Raw genomic sequence first — 18,727 nt, forward strand, 5'->3', positions numbered from 1 at the left:
GTATTATTCCACACTGTTGTGGTACCGAAGCCGGACGGCTCGGTGAGACCGATTCTAAATCTAAAATCTTTGAACACTTACATACAGAGGTTCAAATTCAAGATTGAGTCACTCAGAGCAGTGATTGCGAACCTGGAAGAAGAGGACTACATGATGTCTCGGGACATCAAGGATGCTTACCTTCATGTCCCAATTTACCCTTCTCACCAAGGGTACCTCAGGTTTATGGTACAGAACTGTCACTATCAGTTTCAGACGCTGCCGTATGGATGGTCCACGGCACCCCGGGTCTTTACCAAGGTAATGGCCGAAATGATGATACTCCTTCGAAGGAAGGGAATTTTAGTTATCCCTTACTTGGACGATTCCCTGATAAGGGTAAGATCCAGGGAACAGTTGGAGGTCGGTGTAGCACTATCTCAGGTAGTGTTGCGGCAGCACGATTGGATTCTCAATATTCCAAAATCGCAGCTGATTCCGGCGACTCGTCTTCTGTTCTTAGGGATGATCCTGGACACAGTTCAGAAAAAGGTGTTTCTCCTTCATCCACTAGGGGCCACTGGAGAAAGTCAGGGAGTTATCCGAGCTAGTCGGGAACCTCCTATAACCGAGCCAAGTCTCAGTACATCAATGAGATGGTTCTGTGAAAAATGGTGGCTTCCTATGAAGCAATCCCATGCGGCAGATTCCACGCAAGAACTTTCCAGTGGGACCTGCTGGACAAATGGTCTGGGTCGCATCTTTAGATGCATCAGCAGATAACCCTGTCACCAAGCACAAGGGTGTCTCTCCTGTGGTGGTTGCAGAGTGCTCATCTTCTAGAGGGCCGCACATTCAGGACTGGGTCCTGGTGACCACGGATGACAGCCTGCGAGGCTGGGGAGCAGTCACACAGAGAAGGAATTTCTTTTTCATCCACTAGGGGTCACTGGAGTACTCTTGGGATATGGACGGCTTAGCAGAAACAAAGGCACTGAATATTTAAATTTAGAACTCTCCACCCCTCCATATCCCAGAGTACCTCAGTGTACGACCTCAGTGTTTTTTCCGTGCTCAAAGCACTAACAACGGCTTGTGGGAGTTCCCACACTTTGTGGAAGATTTTTATTAATTTTTCATTTTTACTTTTTACTTTTTACTATAGCACATCCCTTCCCAGTTTCTTGAAAAACATGGGTCCGGGATAGTGCTGCTGCACGGACAGCGCATGGCGTGTCGGTCCTCACAAAGAGCACCCTCACAGCCACAGGCCCACTGGCCTGCAACAGCTGGACGGAACTTACATAAAGAAGCCCCGTCACAGCCATGAAAAAGTGATCAAAGAGCTGGACGGAGCTTACAGAAAGAAGCCCCGTCACAGCCATGAAGAAGGGATCAAGCAGCTGGACGGAGCTTACACATAGAAGCCCCGTCGCAGCTACGACCGGAGAGCTCTGAGCTTAGAAGCCGTCGCAGTCTTCCTACATAAGGTATGCTGGGGAAAACGGGGCGGTCAGCGCAGGCGGCCGCCCCGCTGTGTGGGGTCCGTTAGATGTGCCCGTTTACAGCCGCTCCGTCCAGCACTCCGTCTGCCGCTTCGTTCTCCCGACCTAGGCGCCAGGCGCGCCGTCAGCGCTGTATAGGAAGTGCAGCGCCCAGAGGGGAGACCCGCCGCAGCTTGTCTAGCGACAGCGGCCCGGCAACCGTCCTCCGCTACTTTGCAATGTCTCTCGCCTCCCTGCAGTAAGCGTCCCGGCTCACCGCTAACACTACAGGGAGTACAGACAGGGGGAGGGACGGACACCCGCCGCACAGACAACAGCGGTGCTCTCACAGACCCGGTAGCAACGCCGCGCTCCGGCCAGCCGATCTATGCTGCTCGGGGCTATGGTCCTCCGCCTCCCTGCAATAAGCCTCCCAGCTCCCCGCTGAGACACAGCGCTACAGGGAGTACAGGGAAGGGGGAGGGAGTGGGGGATCTGGCAGATTACTGCGTGGCTGCAGCTGCCAGATGCTACAAGTGTAATAGGCTGTTTAGCCTATATATATTTATCTATAGAAGTTATTAATATTAACAGATATCTATAGAAGATATTAAAGGCAGAGCTTATATTAAATGTCACCTGCCTGTGATTGTATTGTAGCCTGCATGTGATTATCAACTGGCTGTGATTATCAGTGTATACTAGACTGTGATTATCAGGGGCAGCAGGTATTGTAATTTCTCCTATAAGTTACAATGTAAGAATGGCATGGGGGCCATTTTTATTCATGTTTCCTGTTTCTGCCATAATTCCAGAACATTCCTACACTACATCTCTTCGCCACCGGAGGCGCAGGGGTGTTAGTGGGAAATTTGGTTCAGGTTTCACATAGGGCCATGTAAACTGTATTTAGCCATAAATATATTTAGCTATATATATATATATATATATATATATATATATATATATATATATATATATATATATATATATATATATATATATATATATATATATATATATATATTTTATATATATATTATATATATATATATTTTATATATATATTATATATATAATATATATAATATATATAATATATAACGCACTTTAAGTACACATTTTACTAATTAGTGCAAGTGTCTGTCCTTTGGCTATTGTGGTGTCTGTCTGTATAAGGAGTAAGCCTCCAACACAGACTAAATAGAAGGTTTACTATAATGTCTGTACATAAACAAATTCTGTTGGTTTGTACGTTTCCACTCCGGAAGCCGGGTCAGTCCCAGATCCTATGTTAAGCATAATTCCGCTCGACAGGAGCGGTAAAATCGGAGTCTCAAAAGTTACTCCGCCTGCTCTAACAAAGGTTTCTCCGTCTTTCCAAAGGTCCAATTTCCCTTTGGGTACCAGGGTGTTAATTTAACTGGTCTTATAATTTAATCTGACAATTATAGGTCAAACCTCACAGCGGTACCTACGACTGAGAAGGGTACATTAGACCAGCAGTCAGATAGTGCGGGGTTTTGACAACCATACATTGCTAATAACAGTGAGTCAGTGTCTCAAATTTTACAGACATTATGTAGACTCTAACATCTAATCTGTCAATTTTCATAAACAACAGATTTTCAATGAGTTATTATTTAAAATATCTGACTAACAGTTAACTCTATTTACCCATTTCCACATCTAAATGGGACAATCCGTCATTGGTGAATTCGTCTGTGACAAACATTATAAACAGGATACATTTGGGTCACTAGACGCTCTATGTATGGAAACAATGACGATCACTGTTAATAAAAAGCTGCAGAGTATCTCGGTAAAACTTCTGCTGACACGATTCTCGCTTTTCATCGTCGCTAGTGTCACCAAAACAAGGCCAGAAGTTGTTTGGTCCTAAATTTGATATTCAAACAAAAATACTTTGGCCGACGTTTAATAATCCCTTAAGACTTCAGTCTTTTCAAGGCTGTGGTACAAAAACAGTCACGACTTGTAACGCCAGGGTGCTAAAGTCAACAAGCCAGTGGCTTAACGGCCTCTCAGGCCATCTATAATTTCCAATTGTGGAAGCGCCCCTTCACACGTGACATTTGCCGGTTTCCAAACATCCACTCATGGATGTATCGGCTATTTACATCTGCTGGTTTCACCTGTTTTTATTTCCACACCTGGTACACCAACAGAGTCAGGGTTACTTATTCCCCTCTGTTTGGGGTACCGAAGCCGGAGGGCTCCGTCGCAGTCTCAATCAGCAAGTCACTTACTACAGTTGGAAATGGATTTACTCCAGTTAGTACTTGCATATTTCAAGCCACAAGATTGCATGCTTGCGCTTGATCTTTACAATGCGTGTTTACCCATTCCGGTTTGGTCACCGCATCACAGGTTCTTGCGTTTTGCAATACGCCACAACCATTAACCATTTCAGGTTCTACCGTTTGGCCTCTTGTCAACGCCTCGGGTATTCACCAAAGTGATGTTGGTGACAATAGCTCATTTCAGAGCCCTAGCGGTGACAATCGTTCCATACTTAGACGATCTGCTCATAAGAACTCTGTTTCAACAGAAGTTCCTCTTACTTGCGCTACTAACGTACACCACGGTGGCAGGTCAAGTTCAAAAACAATCGCATCTAATTCCGTCTGAACGACTTCAGTTCCTAGGTAAGATTATAAATACGGTAAATTAAAGATATTTACCTACTACACCAGAAATAAAATATACCATCTAGTACAATTAGTGCAAAAGCCACGCACACTAGGGGTACATTGGTGTATTCGCCTTTTAGGAACAATGATGTGTTTTCAAAGCGCTTTAGTTCGCCGGGTTTCAGGGCGAGGGTGTATATACTCTAGACGAGAGTCTCAGAGGTTGAGGAGTTGTAGTTAAAAATATCAGCGACAGGGGTTCTAAAACGGATCACGACAGATTGCTGTCTATAAATGTCCTGGAACTCCGTGCAATTTACAATGCACTACATGCTTCGCTTTCAGTCTGTCCAAGTGCAGTCAGACAACTCAACGGGAGTTGCATACACAACAACCAGGGAGGACCAAAAAGCCGCATGGCAGTGCGGCAGGTAGCTCGAATCCTCAATTACCCAGAACACCATTAGGTGATGTTGTTTACGACGGGAGTGGTCATCTGTTAGACAGATGATCTCACCCGTCGGGATTTTTATCCATAAAACTGGGCATTAAATCCAGAGGTTTCATATGTGAATCCACACTTGGGGTTACCCTCAGGTATACATGATGGCATCTCGCCACAATTACAAACGCTCAGTATGTGTACAGAACGACAGATCACAAGGGCAGTGGCGGTGGAGGTTCTCACATTCGTGTGGTCATACAGCCTCGTGTATCTGGCTTCACCATTTTCCGCTGCTCTCTCTCTCCGTTGCTAAAACGGATCATAAGACAGTTCGTCACAGTCATACTAGTGATATCTCATGGGTTTCGGAGAAATTGCTTCTCGAAGCTCCAAGGAATACTTGCACACGATCTTGGCCCCTCATAATACGTCCAACCTGTTACAACAGGGACCGTTCTTTTACCCCTATTTACCTATGTACCGCAGCTGCGGTTGACGGGGTGGGGGGTTCAGACCGCCCTCTTAAGAAAAGATATAGGGCATTACAGTATTGGTTATACCAACCATGTTACGAGCTAGAAAGCCGCTTACGGCAGCTCATTATTACACAATTGGGTGTGCCTATATATGTGGGTGTGAAGCTCAGAAGTTTCCGACATCATCTTTCAAGTTACCCGTATTCTGTTATTTACAGACGGGGTGGGATGGAGAACTGCGTTTATCTGCACTGAGGGTGCAGGTATTTATGTGGTCAATTTATTTTCACAGACGTTTGAATCTATTGCGTCGGTACACACCTTTTTTACAAGGTGTCATCAAAGTGCAGCCTCCATTTATCCCACCTACAGCGCCATGCGCCTTGAAGCTGGGTTCAGATTTCTTACAGTTTTCATATTTTGAACCCTTACATCAAATGGGGATTAAGTTTCTCACTTGGAAAACGTTTTTCTTCTAGCCGTAGCTTCGGCAAGGGTTTTGTTTTCATATTTGGGTGCCTTGTATTCCAAGCCACCGTATTTGAGTTTTCTCATAACAAAGCAGAACTTCGGACCAATTCCGATTTCTTATTCTTCACATCAATAAACCAATAGTGGTTCCTGTGTTGACAGCACATTCTAGAATTCTGAATGTGGTACACGCATTACGCGTCTATATGTCCCGAACGTCTACAGTACGTAATACGTATACGTTGTTTGTTATCTATGATGCTGCCAACTGGGGTTAGCCAGTTTCTCAGCAGACATTATCCAGTTGGATAAAAATGACTACAAGTCAGGCTTACTTTAAGGCTAAGTTACAGTCGCCTATGTCAGTAATAGCTCATCCCATAGGTTCTGTGGGAATGTCATGACCAGCTGGTCGTGGAGCGTCTACGACGCGGCTACATAGCCTTCAGTGCACACGTTTGTGCGCGTTTACTCGTTATGAAACGGTTGCGGCATCAGCATCTAGCTTTGGCCGTCTACTGTTACAGGTGTCAAACAGCTCTCCCGCCCACGAGGGAAGCTTTGGTACGTCCCAAGAGTACTCCAGTGACCCCTAGTGGATGAAAAAGAAAATAGGATTTTGGTACTTACCAGGTAAATCCTTTTCTTTGAATCCATAGGGGGCACTGGACGCCCACCCAGAGCAGTTTTACCTGGGTTGTTTTAAGCTCAGATGAGCTTATGGTAACACATTTTACCGGGGTTGTATTAAGCTCAGAGGAGCTTATGGTAACAAATTTTCACCGATTGGTTCAAATTATAAAGGTCTATCGGTTATGGTGTCAACTGTTTAGTTGACAGTAACGTTATGGGTCAACTTTGTTGTTGTCCGTTATATTATAGGAATTCTCCATTGTCAACCTCTCTAGTTCTTGTTCGCTCAGTAAAAAACACTGAGGTCGTACACTGAGGTACTCTGGGATATGGAGGGGTGGAGAGTTCTAAATTTAAATATTCAGTGCCTTTGTTTCTGCTAAGCCGTCCATATCCCAAGAGTACTCCAGTGCCCCCTATGGATTCAAAGAAAAGGATTTACCTGGTAAGTACCAAAATCCTATTTTCCAGAGCTTATGGTCAAGTCTGGAGACATCACTTCACATAAATATCCTGAAGCTAAGGGCCATTTACAATGCTCTAAGCTCAGCAAGACCTCTGCTTCAAGGTCACCCGGAGTTGATCCATTCGGACAACATCACGGTAGTCACCCACGTAAACAGACAGGGTGACACAAGAAGCAGAAGGGCAATGGCAGAAGCTGCAAGGATTCTTCGCTGGGCGGAAAATCATGTGATAGCACTGTCAGCAGTATTCATTCCGGGAGTGGACAACTGGGAAGCAGACTTCCTCAGCAGACACGACCTCCACCCGGGAGAGTGGGGACTTCACCCAGAAGTCTTCCACATGTTTATAAAACTCTACAAGTATTGCGCCAGGTCAAGGGACCCTCAGGCAATAGCTGTAGACGCTCTGGTAACACAGTGGGTGTACCAGTCAGTGTATGTGTTCCCTCCTCTGCCTCTCATAACCAAGGTACTGAGAATTATAAGATGGAGAGGAGTAAGCACTATATTCGTGGCTCCGGATTGGCCAAGAAGGACTTGGTAACCGGAACTTCAAGAGATGCTCACGGAGGATCCGTGGCCTCTACCTCTAAGAAGGGACCTGCTCCAGCAAGGACCCTGTCTGTTCCAAGACTTACCGTGGCTGCGTTTAACGGCAGGGCGGTTGAACGCCGGATCCTGAAGGAAAAAGGCATTCCGGATGAAGTCATCCCTATCCTGATCAAAGCCAGGAAAGATATAACCGCAAAACATTATCACCGCATTTGGCGAAAATATGTTGCGTGGTGCGAGGCCAGTAAGGCCCCGACGGAGGAAATTTCAACTAGGTCGATTCCTACATTTCCTGCAAACAGGAGTGTCTATGGGCCTGAAATGGGGGTCCATTAAGGTTCAAATTTCGGCCCTGTCAATTTTCTTCCATAAAGAACTAGCTTCAGTCCCTGAAGTTCAGACGTTTGTGAAAGGGGTACTGTATATACAGCCTCCTTTTGTGCCTCCAGTGGCACCTTGGGATCTAAATGTAGTTTTTGGGTTCCAAAAGTCACATTGGTTTGAACCACTTAAATATGTGGAGTTAAAATATCTCACATGGAAAGTGGTCATGCTGTTGGCCCTGGCCTGGGCCAGGTGCGTGTCAGAATTGGCGGCTTTTTCCTGTAAAAGCCCTCATCTGATTTTCCATTCGGACAGGGCGGAATTGAGGACTTGTCCTCAGTTTCTCCCTAAGGTGGTTTTCAGCGTTTCACCTGAATCAACCTATTGTGGTGCCTGCGGCTACTAGGGACTTGGAGGACTCCAAGTTGCTAGACGTTGTCAGAGCCCTGGAAATATGTTTCCAGGACGGCTGGAGTCAGAAAATCTGACTCGTTGTTTATTCTGTATGCACCCAACAAGCTGGGTGCTCCTGCTTCTAAGCAGACTATTGCTCGTTGGATTTGTAGTACAATTCGGCTTGCACATTCTGTGGCAGGCCTGCCACAGCCTAAATCTGTAAAAGCCCATTCCACAAGGAAGGTGGGCTCATCTTGGGCGGCTGCCCGAGGGGTCTCGGCTTTCCAATTTTGCCGAGCAGCTACTTGGTCAGGAGCAAATACGTTTGTAAAATTCTACAAATTTGATACCCTGGCTGAGGAGGACCTGGAGTTCTCTCATTCGGTGCTGCAGAGTCATCCGCACTCTCCCGCCCGTTTGGGAGCTTTGGTATAATCCCCATGGTCCTTACGGAGTCCCCAGCATCCACTTAGGACGTTAGAGAAAATAAGAATTTACTTACCGATAATTCTATTTCTCGTAGTCCGTAGTGGATGCTGGGCGTCCATCCCAAGTGCGGATTGTCTGCAATACTGGTACATAGTTATTGTTACCAAAAAATCGGGTTATTGCTGTAGTGAGCCATCTTTTCTAGAGGCTCCTCTGTTATCATGCTGTTAACTGGGTTTAGATCACAAGTTAGATGGTGTGATTGGTGTGGCTGGTATGAGTCTTACTCGGGATTCAAAATCCTTCCTTATTGTGTACGCTCGTCCGGGCACAGTATCCTAACTGAGGCTTGGAGGAGGGTCATAGGGGGAGGAGCCAGTGCACACCAGGTAGTTCTAAAGCTTTACTTTTGTGCCCAGTCTCCTGCGGAGCCGCTAATCCCCATGGTCCTTACGGAGTCCCCAGCATCCACTACGGACTACGAGAAATAGAATTATCGGTAAGTAAATTCTTATTATTCCCTACCACATGTTCACACACATTCACACTAGGGTTAATTTTATTGGGAGCCAATTACCCTACCAGTATATTTTTGGATTGTGGGTGGAAACCGCAAGCACTTGGTGGTAATTGAACCTATGACCTCAGTGCTTTGAGGCAGTAATGCTAACCATTACACTGTCCGTGATGCCATTTTGTGGACAGATTTTTGTGCTGCATGTGAATATAAATAAAAGCCTTAACTCCAAATGTCATCATATGAAACTGCAATAACATTTTTAATGCATGTACCTTTTTAGTTTTACCAAAGAGAATGGGTTAAGTTTGAATGGTGTCGGGTAAATGTAACGTGAAAGGAAACTAAGTGATAATTTGTGTTTCATAGTAAAGATAAAGAGAGCTCATTTAAATCTAAAGGCCCATACACACTTGACGATAAAATGAGCGACGTCGTTCATTTCAGCCCTCATCAACGACGTCGCTCATATCGTCAAGTGTGTATGCATCCGACGACCACCGATGCGCGGCCCCGCGGGACGTTAACGACCCTTGCTTATCTGTGGAGCATGTATGCTCAATTTCCACTATGGTCGTTACCGACCAGAGACGTCGTTGAATGTGTATGGTGTGAACGACCAAGCCACTTCGCGGAAACACCCAGCGCCATTACACTGGACTCGCCAGCCCGGTTCCCAGCCCATTATTTTAATAAACTGTTCAGCTTGGATGCTTCAACGATGAATGGTCTTTGGTCGTTGGTAGTGTGTATGCTCGTGTTGTTTGCTCAGCTGTTCAAGGGAAGTCGTTAACGACGTGTGCATCGTCAAGTGTGTATGGGCCTTAAATCTTAAAATGGTATGACCCATAAATGTGCTTTAAGTCTGTGCAGATTGTTATAGCAACAGTCCTGTCTTTATTTTTTATTTATTTGTTTAGCATTTTGAATTGACTGTACATGATATGGTCCTTGTTTTCCTTGTGTACAGTGTGTTAAACAACTTAATATATATATATTTTTTTTTTTTTATATATATAGATTAAACTGCAAGAGTCTCCTGAAGATATGCCAGCTGGCCAGACCCCTCATACAATTATTTTATATGCTCACAATGACTTGGTGGATAAGGTGCAACCTGGAGACAGGGTGAATGTGACAGGTACATAGGTTGACTTGATCTATTCAGTATTTAGTGATTATCCCCATCTGGGATTTCTTCCTTGCTGTCTAACAGCTGGCTCATGCTTGAACAGACTTGACAGTCATCAGTCTCTGCATCTTGGGTAATAGCGCATGCACTGATGCTGGGTGTAGCAGCATTTTCATGAAATTCACATTAGTGCTAAACTGGTACAGCAATTATAATACACTTTGAGTATCCCATATCCAAATATTCTGAAATACGGACTTTTTTGAGTGAGAGAGTGAAACCTTTGTTTTTTGATGGCTCAATGTACACAAACTTTGTTTAATACACAAAGTTATTAATATTGTATTAAATGACCTTCAGGCTGTGTATATAAGGTGTATATGAAACATAAATGAAATGTGTGAATGTACACACGCTTTGTTTAATGCACAAAGTTATAAAAAAATATTGGCTAAAATTACCTTCAGGCTGTGTGTTTAGGGTGTATATGTAACATAAATGCATTCTGTGCTTAGATTTAGGTCCCATCAACATAAGATCTCATTATGGTATCTAATTATTCCAAAATATGGAAAAATCCGATATCCAAAATACCTCTGGTCCCAAGCATTTTGGATAAGGGATACTCAACCTGTAGTAGCACAGCTTGAATCTCAAACGTTTTCATTTATTCTCTCATCTTAGGAATCTACAGAGCTGTCCCTATTCGTGTAAACCCCAGAGTTCGGAATGTTAAGGCAGTTTACAAGACTCACATTGATGTTATTCATTACCGAAAGACAGATGCCAAGCGCCTACATGGTATTGATGAGGATAGTGAGCAGAAGTTGTTCACTGAGGAACGAGTACAAATATTAAAGGAGCTGGCTGCCAAGCCGGACATCTACGAAAGGCTTGCTGCTGCTCTGGCACCAAGTATATATGAACATGAAGACATTAAAAAGGTAGATGTTCTAGGATGTACTTGAAATGGAATGTAGTGAGAATGCGGACATTGAAGTTGGCATCTACAGAATGTCTATTCGTAATGCCGAAATTCTGGACAAAACTAAAGCAAGGGCTAGGCTACACAAGGGGAAGTTAGTTTTTTGCACCAGGGGAAAGGTTAGGGTTAGTTGTACGTGTTTCTGGATCCACCAAAGTTACCTAGACAGCACCGCCAGAACTGGAATGCACAGCTGGAGCAGCTATCCCAGGTAAGTGGCCACGAGTCCACCAGGGAGGTCTTGTTGACATTCTAATCCGTGTCTGGGTTCAGTGTCTACATGCCAAGCATGTTGACATTAGGACCATGTCGACAAAATATACTGCACCTTTTGAAAGCAGGGGGTCTTTTTCTTATAAAATAAATGTATATGTTCAATTATATTCTAGGCATTAAGGTTCTGAATCACTTATATTTACTCATTAAGGTTACATTTATTTGTAAAACAGTGAATTTCTCCTTCATCCACTAGGGGCCACTGGAGCGTAGTTACAATGGGGAAATAGTAGGCAGTAATTGGGAGCTGGCACTTTAAAATTCTTCACTCTGTGGCTAGCTCCTCCCCTACTATCTCCCCTCCAAGCCAGTCTTAGTTTAGTGCCCGAGGTAGCTGGTTCACTTGGGTTTAGCTGAAGAATTTTTCTTTTCTCTAACGTCCTAGTGGATGCTGGGACTCCGTCAGGACCATGGGGAATAGCGGGCTCCGCAGGAGACAGGGCACATCTAAATAAAGCTTTTAGGATCACATGGTGCGTACTGGCTCCTCCCCCTATGACCCTCCTCCAAGCCTCAGTTAGGTTTTTGTGCCCGTCCGAGAAGGGTGCAATCTAGGTGGCTCTCCTAAAGAGCTGCTTAGAAATAGTTTTTTTTATGTTTAAATCTCAGTGAATCCTGCTGGCAACAGGATCACTGCATCGAGGGACTTAGGGGAGAGATTTCCAACTCACCTGCGTGCAGGATGGATTGGAGTCTTAGGCTACTGGACACTTAGCTCCAGAGGGAGTCGGAACACAGGTCCTCCTGGGGTTCGTCCCGGAGCCGCGCCGCCGATCCCCCTTACAGACGCTGAAGACGGAGGTCCGGAAAGCAGGCGGCAGAAGACTCCTCAGTCTTCATGAAGGTAGCGCACAGCACTGCAGCTGTGCGCCATTGTTGCTACACGTCTCACTGATTCAGTCACGGAGGGTGCAGGGCGCTGCTGGGGGCGCCCTGGGCAGCAATATTAAATACCTTTAGTGGCAAAATAAATACATCACATATAGCCATTAAGGCTATATGTATGTATTTAACCCAGGCCAGTTTTCTTAAAACCCGGGAGAAAAGCCCGCCGAAAAAGGGGCGGAGCTTATTCTCCTCAGCACTCAGCGCCATTTTCCTGCTCAGCTCCGCTGGTGAGGAAGGCTCCCAGGACTCTCCCCTGCACTGCACTACAGAAACAGGGTAACAAAGAGAAGGGGGACATAATTTGGCGATATTGATATATTAAAAGCGCTTATATCAAAAACAACACCTTCTAGGGTTGTTTATATACATTTATAGCGTTTTTGGTGTGTGCTGGCAAACTCTCCCTCTGTCTCCCCAAAGGGCTAAGAGGGTCCTGTCTTCGATTAGAGCATCCCCTGTGTGGCTGCTGTGTCGGTACGTGTGTGTCGACATGTATGAGGACGATGTTGGTGTGGAGGCAGAGCAATTGCCGGTAATGGTGATGTCACCCCCTAGGGAGTCGACACCGGAATGGATGGCTTTAGTTATGGAATTACGTGATAATGTTAGCACATTACAAAAGTCAGTTGACGAAATGAGACGGCCGGAAAACCAGTTAGTACCGGCTCAGGCGTCTCAGACACCGTCAGGGGCTGTAAAACGTCCCTTACCTCAGTCAGTCGACACGGGTACCGACACAGATGAATCTAGTGTCGACGGTGAAGAAACAAACGTATTTTCCAATAGGGCCACACGTTATATGATCACGGCAATGAAGGAGGCTTTGCAGATCTCTGATACTGCTGGTACCTCAAAAAGGGGTATTATGTGGGGGGTGAAAAAACTACCTGTAGCTTTTCCAGAATCAGAGGAATTGAATGACGTGTGTGACGAAGCGTGGGTTAACCCAGATAGAAAACTGCTAATTTCCAAGAAGTTATTGGCATTATACCCTTTCCCACCAGAGGTTAGGGCGCGCTGGGAAACACCCCCTAGGGTGGATAAGGCGCTCACACGTTTATCAAAGCAAGTGGCGTTGCCGTCTCCTGATACGGCCGCCCTCAAGGATCCAGCAGATAGGAGGCTGGAAACTACACTGAAGAGTATATACACACATACTGGTGTTATACTGCGACCGGCAATAGCCTCAGCCTGGATGTGCAGTGCTGGGGTAGTGTGGTTGGATTCTCTGACTGAAAATATTGATACCCTGGATAGGGACAGTATTTTATTGACTCTAGAGCAATTAAAGGATGCTTTTCTTTATATGCGAGATGCTCAGAGGGATATTTGTACTCTAGCATCAAGAGTAAGCGCCATGTCCATATCTGCCAGAAGAAGTTTATGGACGCGACAGTGGTCAGGTGATGCGGATTCCAAAAGGCATATGGAAGTATTGCCATATAAAGGAGAGGAATTATTTGGGGTCGGTCTTTCGGACCTGGTGGCCACGGCAACTGCCGGCAAATCCACTTTTTTACCTCAGACCCCCTCCCAACAGAAAAAGACACCGTCTTTTCAGCCGCAGTCCTTTCGCTCCTATAAAAACAAGCGACCAAAAGGACAGTCTTATCTGCCGCGAGGCAGAGGAAAGGGTAAGAGAGGGCAGCAAGCAGCCCCTGCCCAGGACCAGAAGCCTGCCCCGGGTTCTACAAAGCCATCAGCATGACGCTGGGGCTTTACAAGCGGACTCAGGAGCGGTGGGGGGTCGACTCAAGATTTTCAGCAATCAGTGGGCTCGCTCACAAGTGGACCCGTGGATCCTGCAGATAATATCTCAGGGTTACATGTTGGAGTTCGAAAGGTCTCCCCCTCGCCGGTTCCTAAAGTCTGCTTTACCAACGCCTCCCTCAGAAAGGACGTCGGTTTTGGAAGCCATTCACAAGCTGTATTCTCAGCAGGTGATAGTCAAGGTACCCCTCCTACAACAGGGAAAGGGGTATTATTCCACACTATTTGTGGTACCGAAGCCGGATGGTTCGGTAAGACCTATTCTAAACCTGAAATCCTTGAACCTGTACATACAGAAATTCAAGTTCAAGATGGAGTCACTCAGAGCAGTGATAGCGAATCTGGAAGAAGGGGACTTCATGGTGTCCCTGGACATAAAAGATGCTTATCTGCATGTCCCAATTTACCCCTCACACCAAGGGTATCTCAGGTTCATGATACAAGACTGTCATCAGTTTCAAACGCTGCCGTTTGGTTTGTCCACGGCCCCTCGGGTCTTTACCAAGGTAATGACCGAAATGATGGTTCTTCTACGAAGAAAAGGCGTATTAATTATCCCTTACTTGGACGATCTCCTGATAAGGGCAGAGTCCAGAGAACAGCTGGAAGTCTGTGTAGCACTAACCCAGGTAGTGCTTCAGCAACACGGGTGGATTCTGAATCTTCCAAAATCTCAATTGACCCCGACAACTCGTCTGCTGTTCCTGGGAATGATTCTGGACACTGTTCAGAAAAAGGTGTTTCTCCCGGAGGAGAAAGCAAGGGAGTTATCCGAACTTGTCAGGAACCTCCTAAAACCAGGAACTGTGTCAGTACATCAATGCACAAGAGTCCTGGGAAAGATGGTGGCTTCTTACGAAGCGATTCCATTCGGCAGATTCCATGCACGGACATTTCAGTGGGATCTGCTGGACAAATGGTCCGGATCGCATCTGCACATGCATCAGCGGATAACACTGTCACCAAGAACAAGGTTGTCTCTCCTGTGGTGGTTGCAGAGTGCCCATCTGTTAGAGGGCCGCAGATTCGGCATACAGGACTGGGTCCTGGTGACTACGGATGCCAGCCTACGAGGCTGGGGAGCAGTCACACAGGGAAGAAACTTCCAGGGCGTGTGGTCAAACCTGGAGACGTCCCTTCACATAAATATACTGGAGCTAAGAGCGATCTACAATGCTCTAAGCCTGGCAAAATCGCTGCTTCAGGGTCAGCCGGTGTTGATCCAGTCGGACAACATCACGGCAGTCGCCCACGTAAACCGACAAGGCGGCACGAGAAGCAGAAGAGCAATGACAGAAGCTGCAAGGATTCTGCGCTGGGCGGAGAATCATGTCATAGCACTGTCAGCAGTGTTCATCCCGGGAGTGGACAACTGGGAAGCAGACTTCCTCAGCAGACACGACCTTCACCCGGGAGAGTGGGGACTTCATCCAGAAGTCTTCCACATGATTGTGAACCGTTGGGAAAAACCAAAGGTGGACATGATGGCGTCTCGCCTCAACAAAAAATTGGACAGATATTGCGCCAGGTCAAGAGACCCTCAGGCAATAGCTGTGGACGCTCTGGTAACACCGTGGGTGTACCAGTCAGTGTATGTGTTCCCTCCTCTGCCTCTCATACCAAAGGTACTGAGAATTATACGGAAAAGAGGAGTAAGAACAATACTGGTGGCTCCGGACTGGCCAAGAAGAACTTGGTATCCGGAACTTCAAGAGATGCTCACGGAGGATCCGTGGCCTCTACCTCTAAGAAGGGATCTGCTTCAGCAGGGACCTTGTATGTTCCAAGACTTACCGCGTCTGCGTTTGACGGCATGGCGGTTGAACGCCGGATTCTAAAAGAAAAGGGCATTCCAGAGGAAGTTATTCCTACCTTGATTAAGGCTAGAAAGGAAGTGACTGTACAACATTATCACCGCATTTGGCGGAAATATGTTGCGTGGTGTGAGGCCAAGAAGGCTCCAACGGAAGAATTTCAATTGGGTCGATTCTTACATTTCCTGCAAGCAGGATTGTCTATGGGCCTAAAATTGGGGTCCATTAAAGTTCAAATTTCGGCCTTATCAATCTTCTTCCAGAAGGAATTGGCATCAGTGCCTGAAGTACAAACTTTTGTCAAAGGTGTACTACATATACAACCCCCAATAGTGCCTCCAGTGGCACCGTGGGATTTGAACGTAGTTTTGAATTTTCTCAAATCTCATTGGTTTGAGCCTCTAAAATCGGTAGATTTAAAATACCTTACATGGAAGGTAACCATGCTATTGGCCCTGGCTTCAGCCAGGAGAGTTTCAGAGTTGGCGGCTTTATCATACAAAAGCCCATATCTGATTTTCCATTCGGACAGGGCAGAACTGCGGACACGTCCTCATTTTCTCCCTAAGGTGGTTTCGGCTTTTCACTTGAACCAGCCTATTGTGGTGCCTGCGGCTACTAGCGACTTGGAGGACTCCCAAGTTACTGGACGTTGTCAGAGCATTAAAAATATATATTTCAAGGACAGCTGGAGTCAGAAAATCTGACTCGTTGTTTATATTGTATGCACCCAACAAGATGGGTGCTCCTGCGTCTAAACAGACGATTGCACGTTGGATCTGTAGCACAATCCAACTTGCACATTCTGTGGCAGGCCTGCCACAGCCTAAATCTGTAAAGGCCCACTCCACAAGGAAAGTGGGCTCATCTTGGGCGGCTGCCCGAGGGGTCTCGGCATTACAACTTTGCCGAGCAGCTACGTGGTCAGGGGAGAACACGTTTGTAAAATTTTACAAATTTGATACTCTGGCTAAGGAGGACCTGGAGTTCTCTCATTCGGTGCTGCAGAGTCATCCGCACTCTCCCGCCCGTTTGGGAGCTTTGGTATAATCCCCATGGTCCTGACGGAGTCCCAGCATCCACTAGGACGTTAGAGAAAATAAGAATTTACTTACCGATAATTCTATTTCTCATAGTCCGTAGTGGATGCTGGGCGCCCATCCCAAGTGCGGATTGTCTGCAATACTTGTACATAGTTATTGTTACAAAGATCGGGTTTTTACTATTGTTGTGAGCCATCTTTTCAGAGGCTACTTCGTTTTTTGTTATCATACTGTTAACTGGGTTCAGATCACAAGTTGTACGGTGTGATTGGTGTGGCTGGTATGAGTCTTACCCGGGATTCAAGATCCTTCCTTATTGTGTACGCTCGTCCGGGCACAGTACCTAACTGAGGCTTGGAGGAGGGTCATAGGGGGAGGAGCCAGTACGCACCATGTGATCCTAAAAGCTTTATTTAGATGTGCCCTGTCTCCTGCGGAGCCCGCTATTCCCCATGGTCCTGACGGAGTCCCAGCATCCACTACGGACTATGAGAAATAGAATTATCGGTAAGTAAATTCTTATTTTTTCTCTGACGTCCTAGTGGATGCTGGGACTCCGTCAGGACCATGGGGATTAGCGGCTCCGCAGGAGACAGGGCACAAAAATAAAAGCTTTAGGACTAGGTGGTGTGCACTGGCTCCTCCCCCTATGACCCTCCTCCAAGCCTCAGTTAGGTTTTTGTGCCCGTCCGAGCAGGGTGCAATCTAGGTGGCTCTCCTAAAGAGCTGCTTAGAAAAAGTTATTAGGTTTTTCTCTATCGTCCTAGTGGATGCTGGGGTTCCTGAAAGGACCATGGGGAATAGCGGCTCCGCAGGAGACAGGGCACAAAAAGTAAAGCTTTAGGATCAGGTGGTGTGCACTGGCTCCTCCCCCTATGACCCTCCTCCAAGCCTCAGTTAGGTTTTTGTGCCCGGCCGAGAAGGGTGCAATCTAGGTGGCTCTCCTAAAGAGCTGCTTAGAAAAGTTTAGCTTAGGTTTTTTATTTTACAGTGAGTCCTGCTGGCAACAGGATCACTGCATCGAGGGACTTAGGGGAGAAGAAGTGAACTCACCTGCGTGCAGGATGGATTGGCTTCTTTGGCTACTGGACATTAGCTCCAGAGGGACGATCACAGGTACAGCCTGGATGGTCACCGGAGCCTCGCCGCCGGCCCCCTTGCAGATGCTGAAAAGAGAAGAAGGTCCAGAATCGGCGGCAGAAGACTCCTCAGTCTTCTTAAGGTAGCGCACAGCACTGCAGCTGTGCGCCATTGCTCTCAGCACACTTCACACGGCAGTCACTGAGGGTGCAGGGCGCTGGGGGGGGGGCGCCCTGGGCAGCAATGAAAATCCTTTTTTTGGCAAAAAAATACCTCACATATAGCCTCCGGGGCTATATGGAGATATTTAACCCCTGCCAGAATCCATTTTTAAGCGGGAGACTAGCCCGCCGAAAAGGGGGCGGGGCCTATCTCCTCAGCACACAGCGCCATTTCCTCACACAGTTCCGCTGGTCAGGAAGGCTCCCAGGCTCTCCCCTGCACTGCACTACAGAAACAGGGTTAAATCAAGAGAGGGGGGGCAAAATTTGGCGAAATTGTGATTTTATAAAAGCAGCTATAAGGGAGCACTTATTATAAGGCTATCCCTGTAAAATATAGCGCTTTGGTGTGTGCTGGCAAACTCTCCCTCTGTCTCCCCAAGGGGCTAGTGGGGTCCTGTCCTCTATCAGAGCATTCCCTGTGTGTGTGCTATATGTCGGTACGTGTGTGTCGACATGTATGAGGACGATGTTGGTGAGGAGGCGGAGCAAATTGCCTGTAATGGTGAGGTCACTCTCTAGGGAGTCGACACCGGAATGGATGGCTTATTTATGGAATTACGTGATAATGTCAACACGCTGCAAGGTCGGTTGGCGACATGAGACGGCTGGCAAACAAATTAGTACCTGTCCAGGCGTCTCAAACACCGTCAGGGGCGTTAAAACGTCCTTTTACCTCAGTCGGTCGACA

The 18,727-nt window shown here is 46.5% G+C and overlaps 1 protein-coding gene across 3 annotated transcripts in view; it reads left to right on the forward strand.

The window, feature by feature from the left end:
- Window positions 1-18,727, forward strand: part of MCM4 (minichromosome maintenance complex component 4) — a 162,990-nt gene that overhangs the window by 102,234 nt on the left and 42,029 nt on the right. For all 3 annotated transcript variants that reach the window (XM_063923696.1, XM_063923698.1, XM_063923697.1), the window contains exons 10-11: window positions 9,848-9,968; window positions 10,644-10,903. In XM_063923696.1, coding sequence (XP_063779766.1) covers window positions 9,848-9,968; window positions 10,644-10,903 — 381 coding nt within the window. The remainder of the gene's footprint in view (window positions 1-9,847; window positions 9,969-10,643; window positions 10,904-18,727) is intronic.

Source organism: Pseudophryne corroboree, chromosome 5 (genome assembly GCF_028390025.1).
Source record: "Pseudophryne corroboree isolate aPseCor3 chromosome 5, aPseCor3.hap2, whole genome shotgun sequence".
Classification (NCBI taxonomy): Eukaryota; Metazoa; Chordata; class Amphibia; order Anura; family Myobatrachidae; genus Pseudophryne; species Pseudophryne corroboree.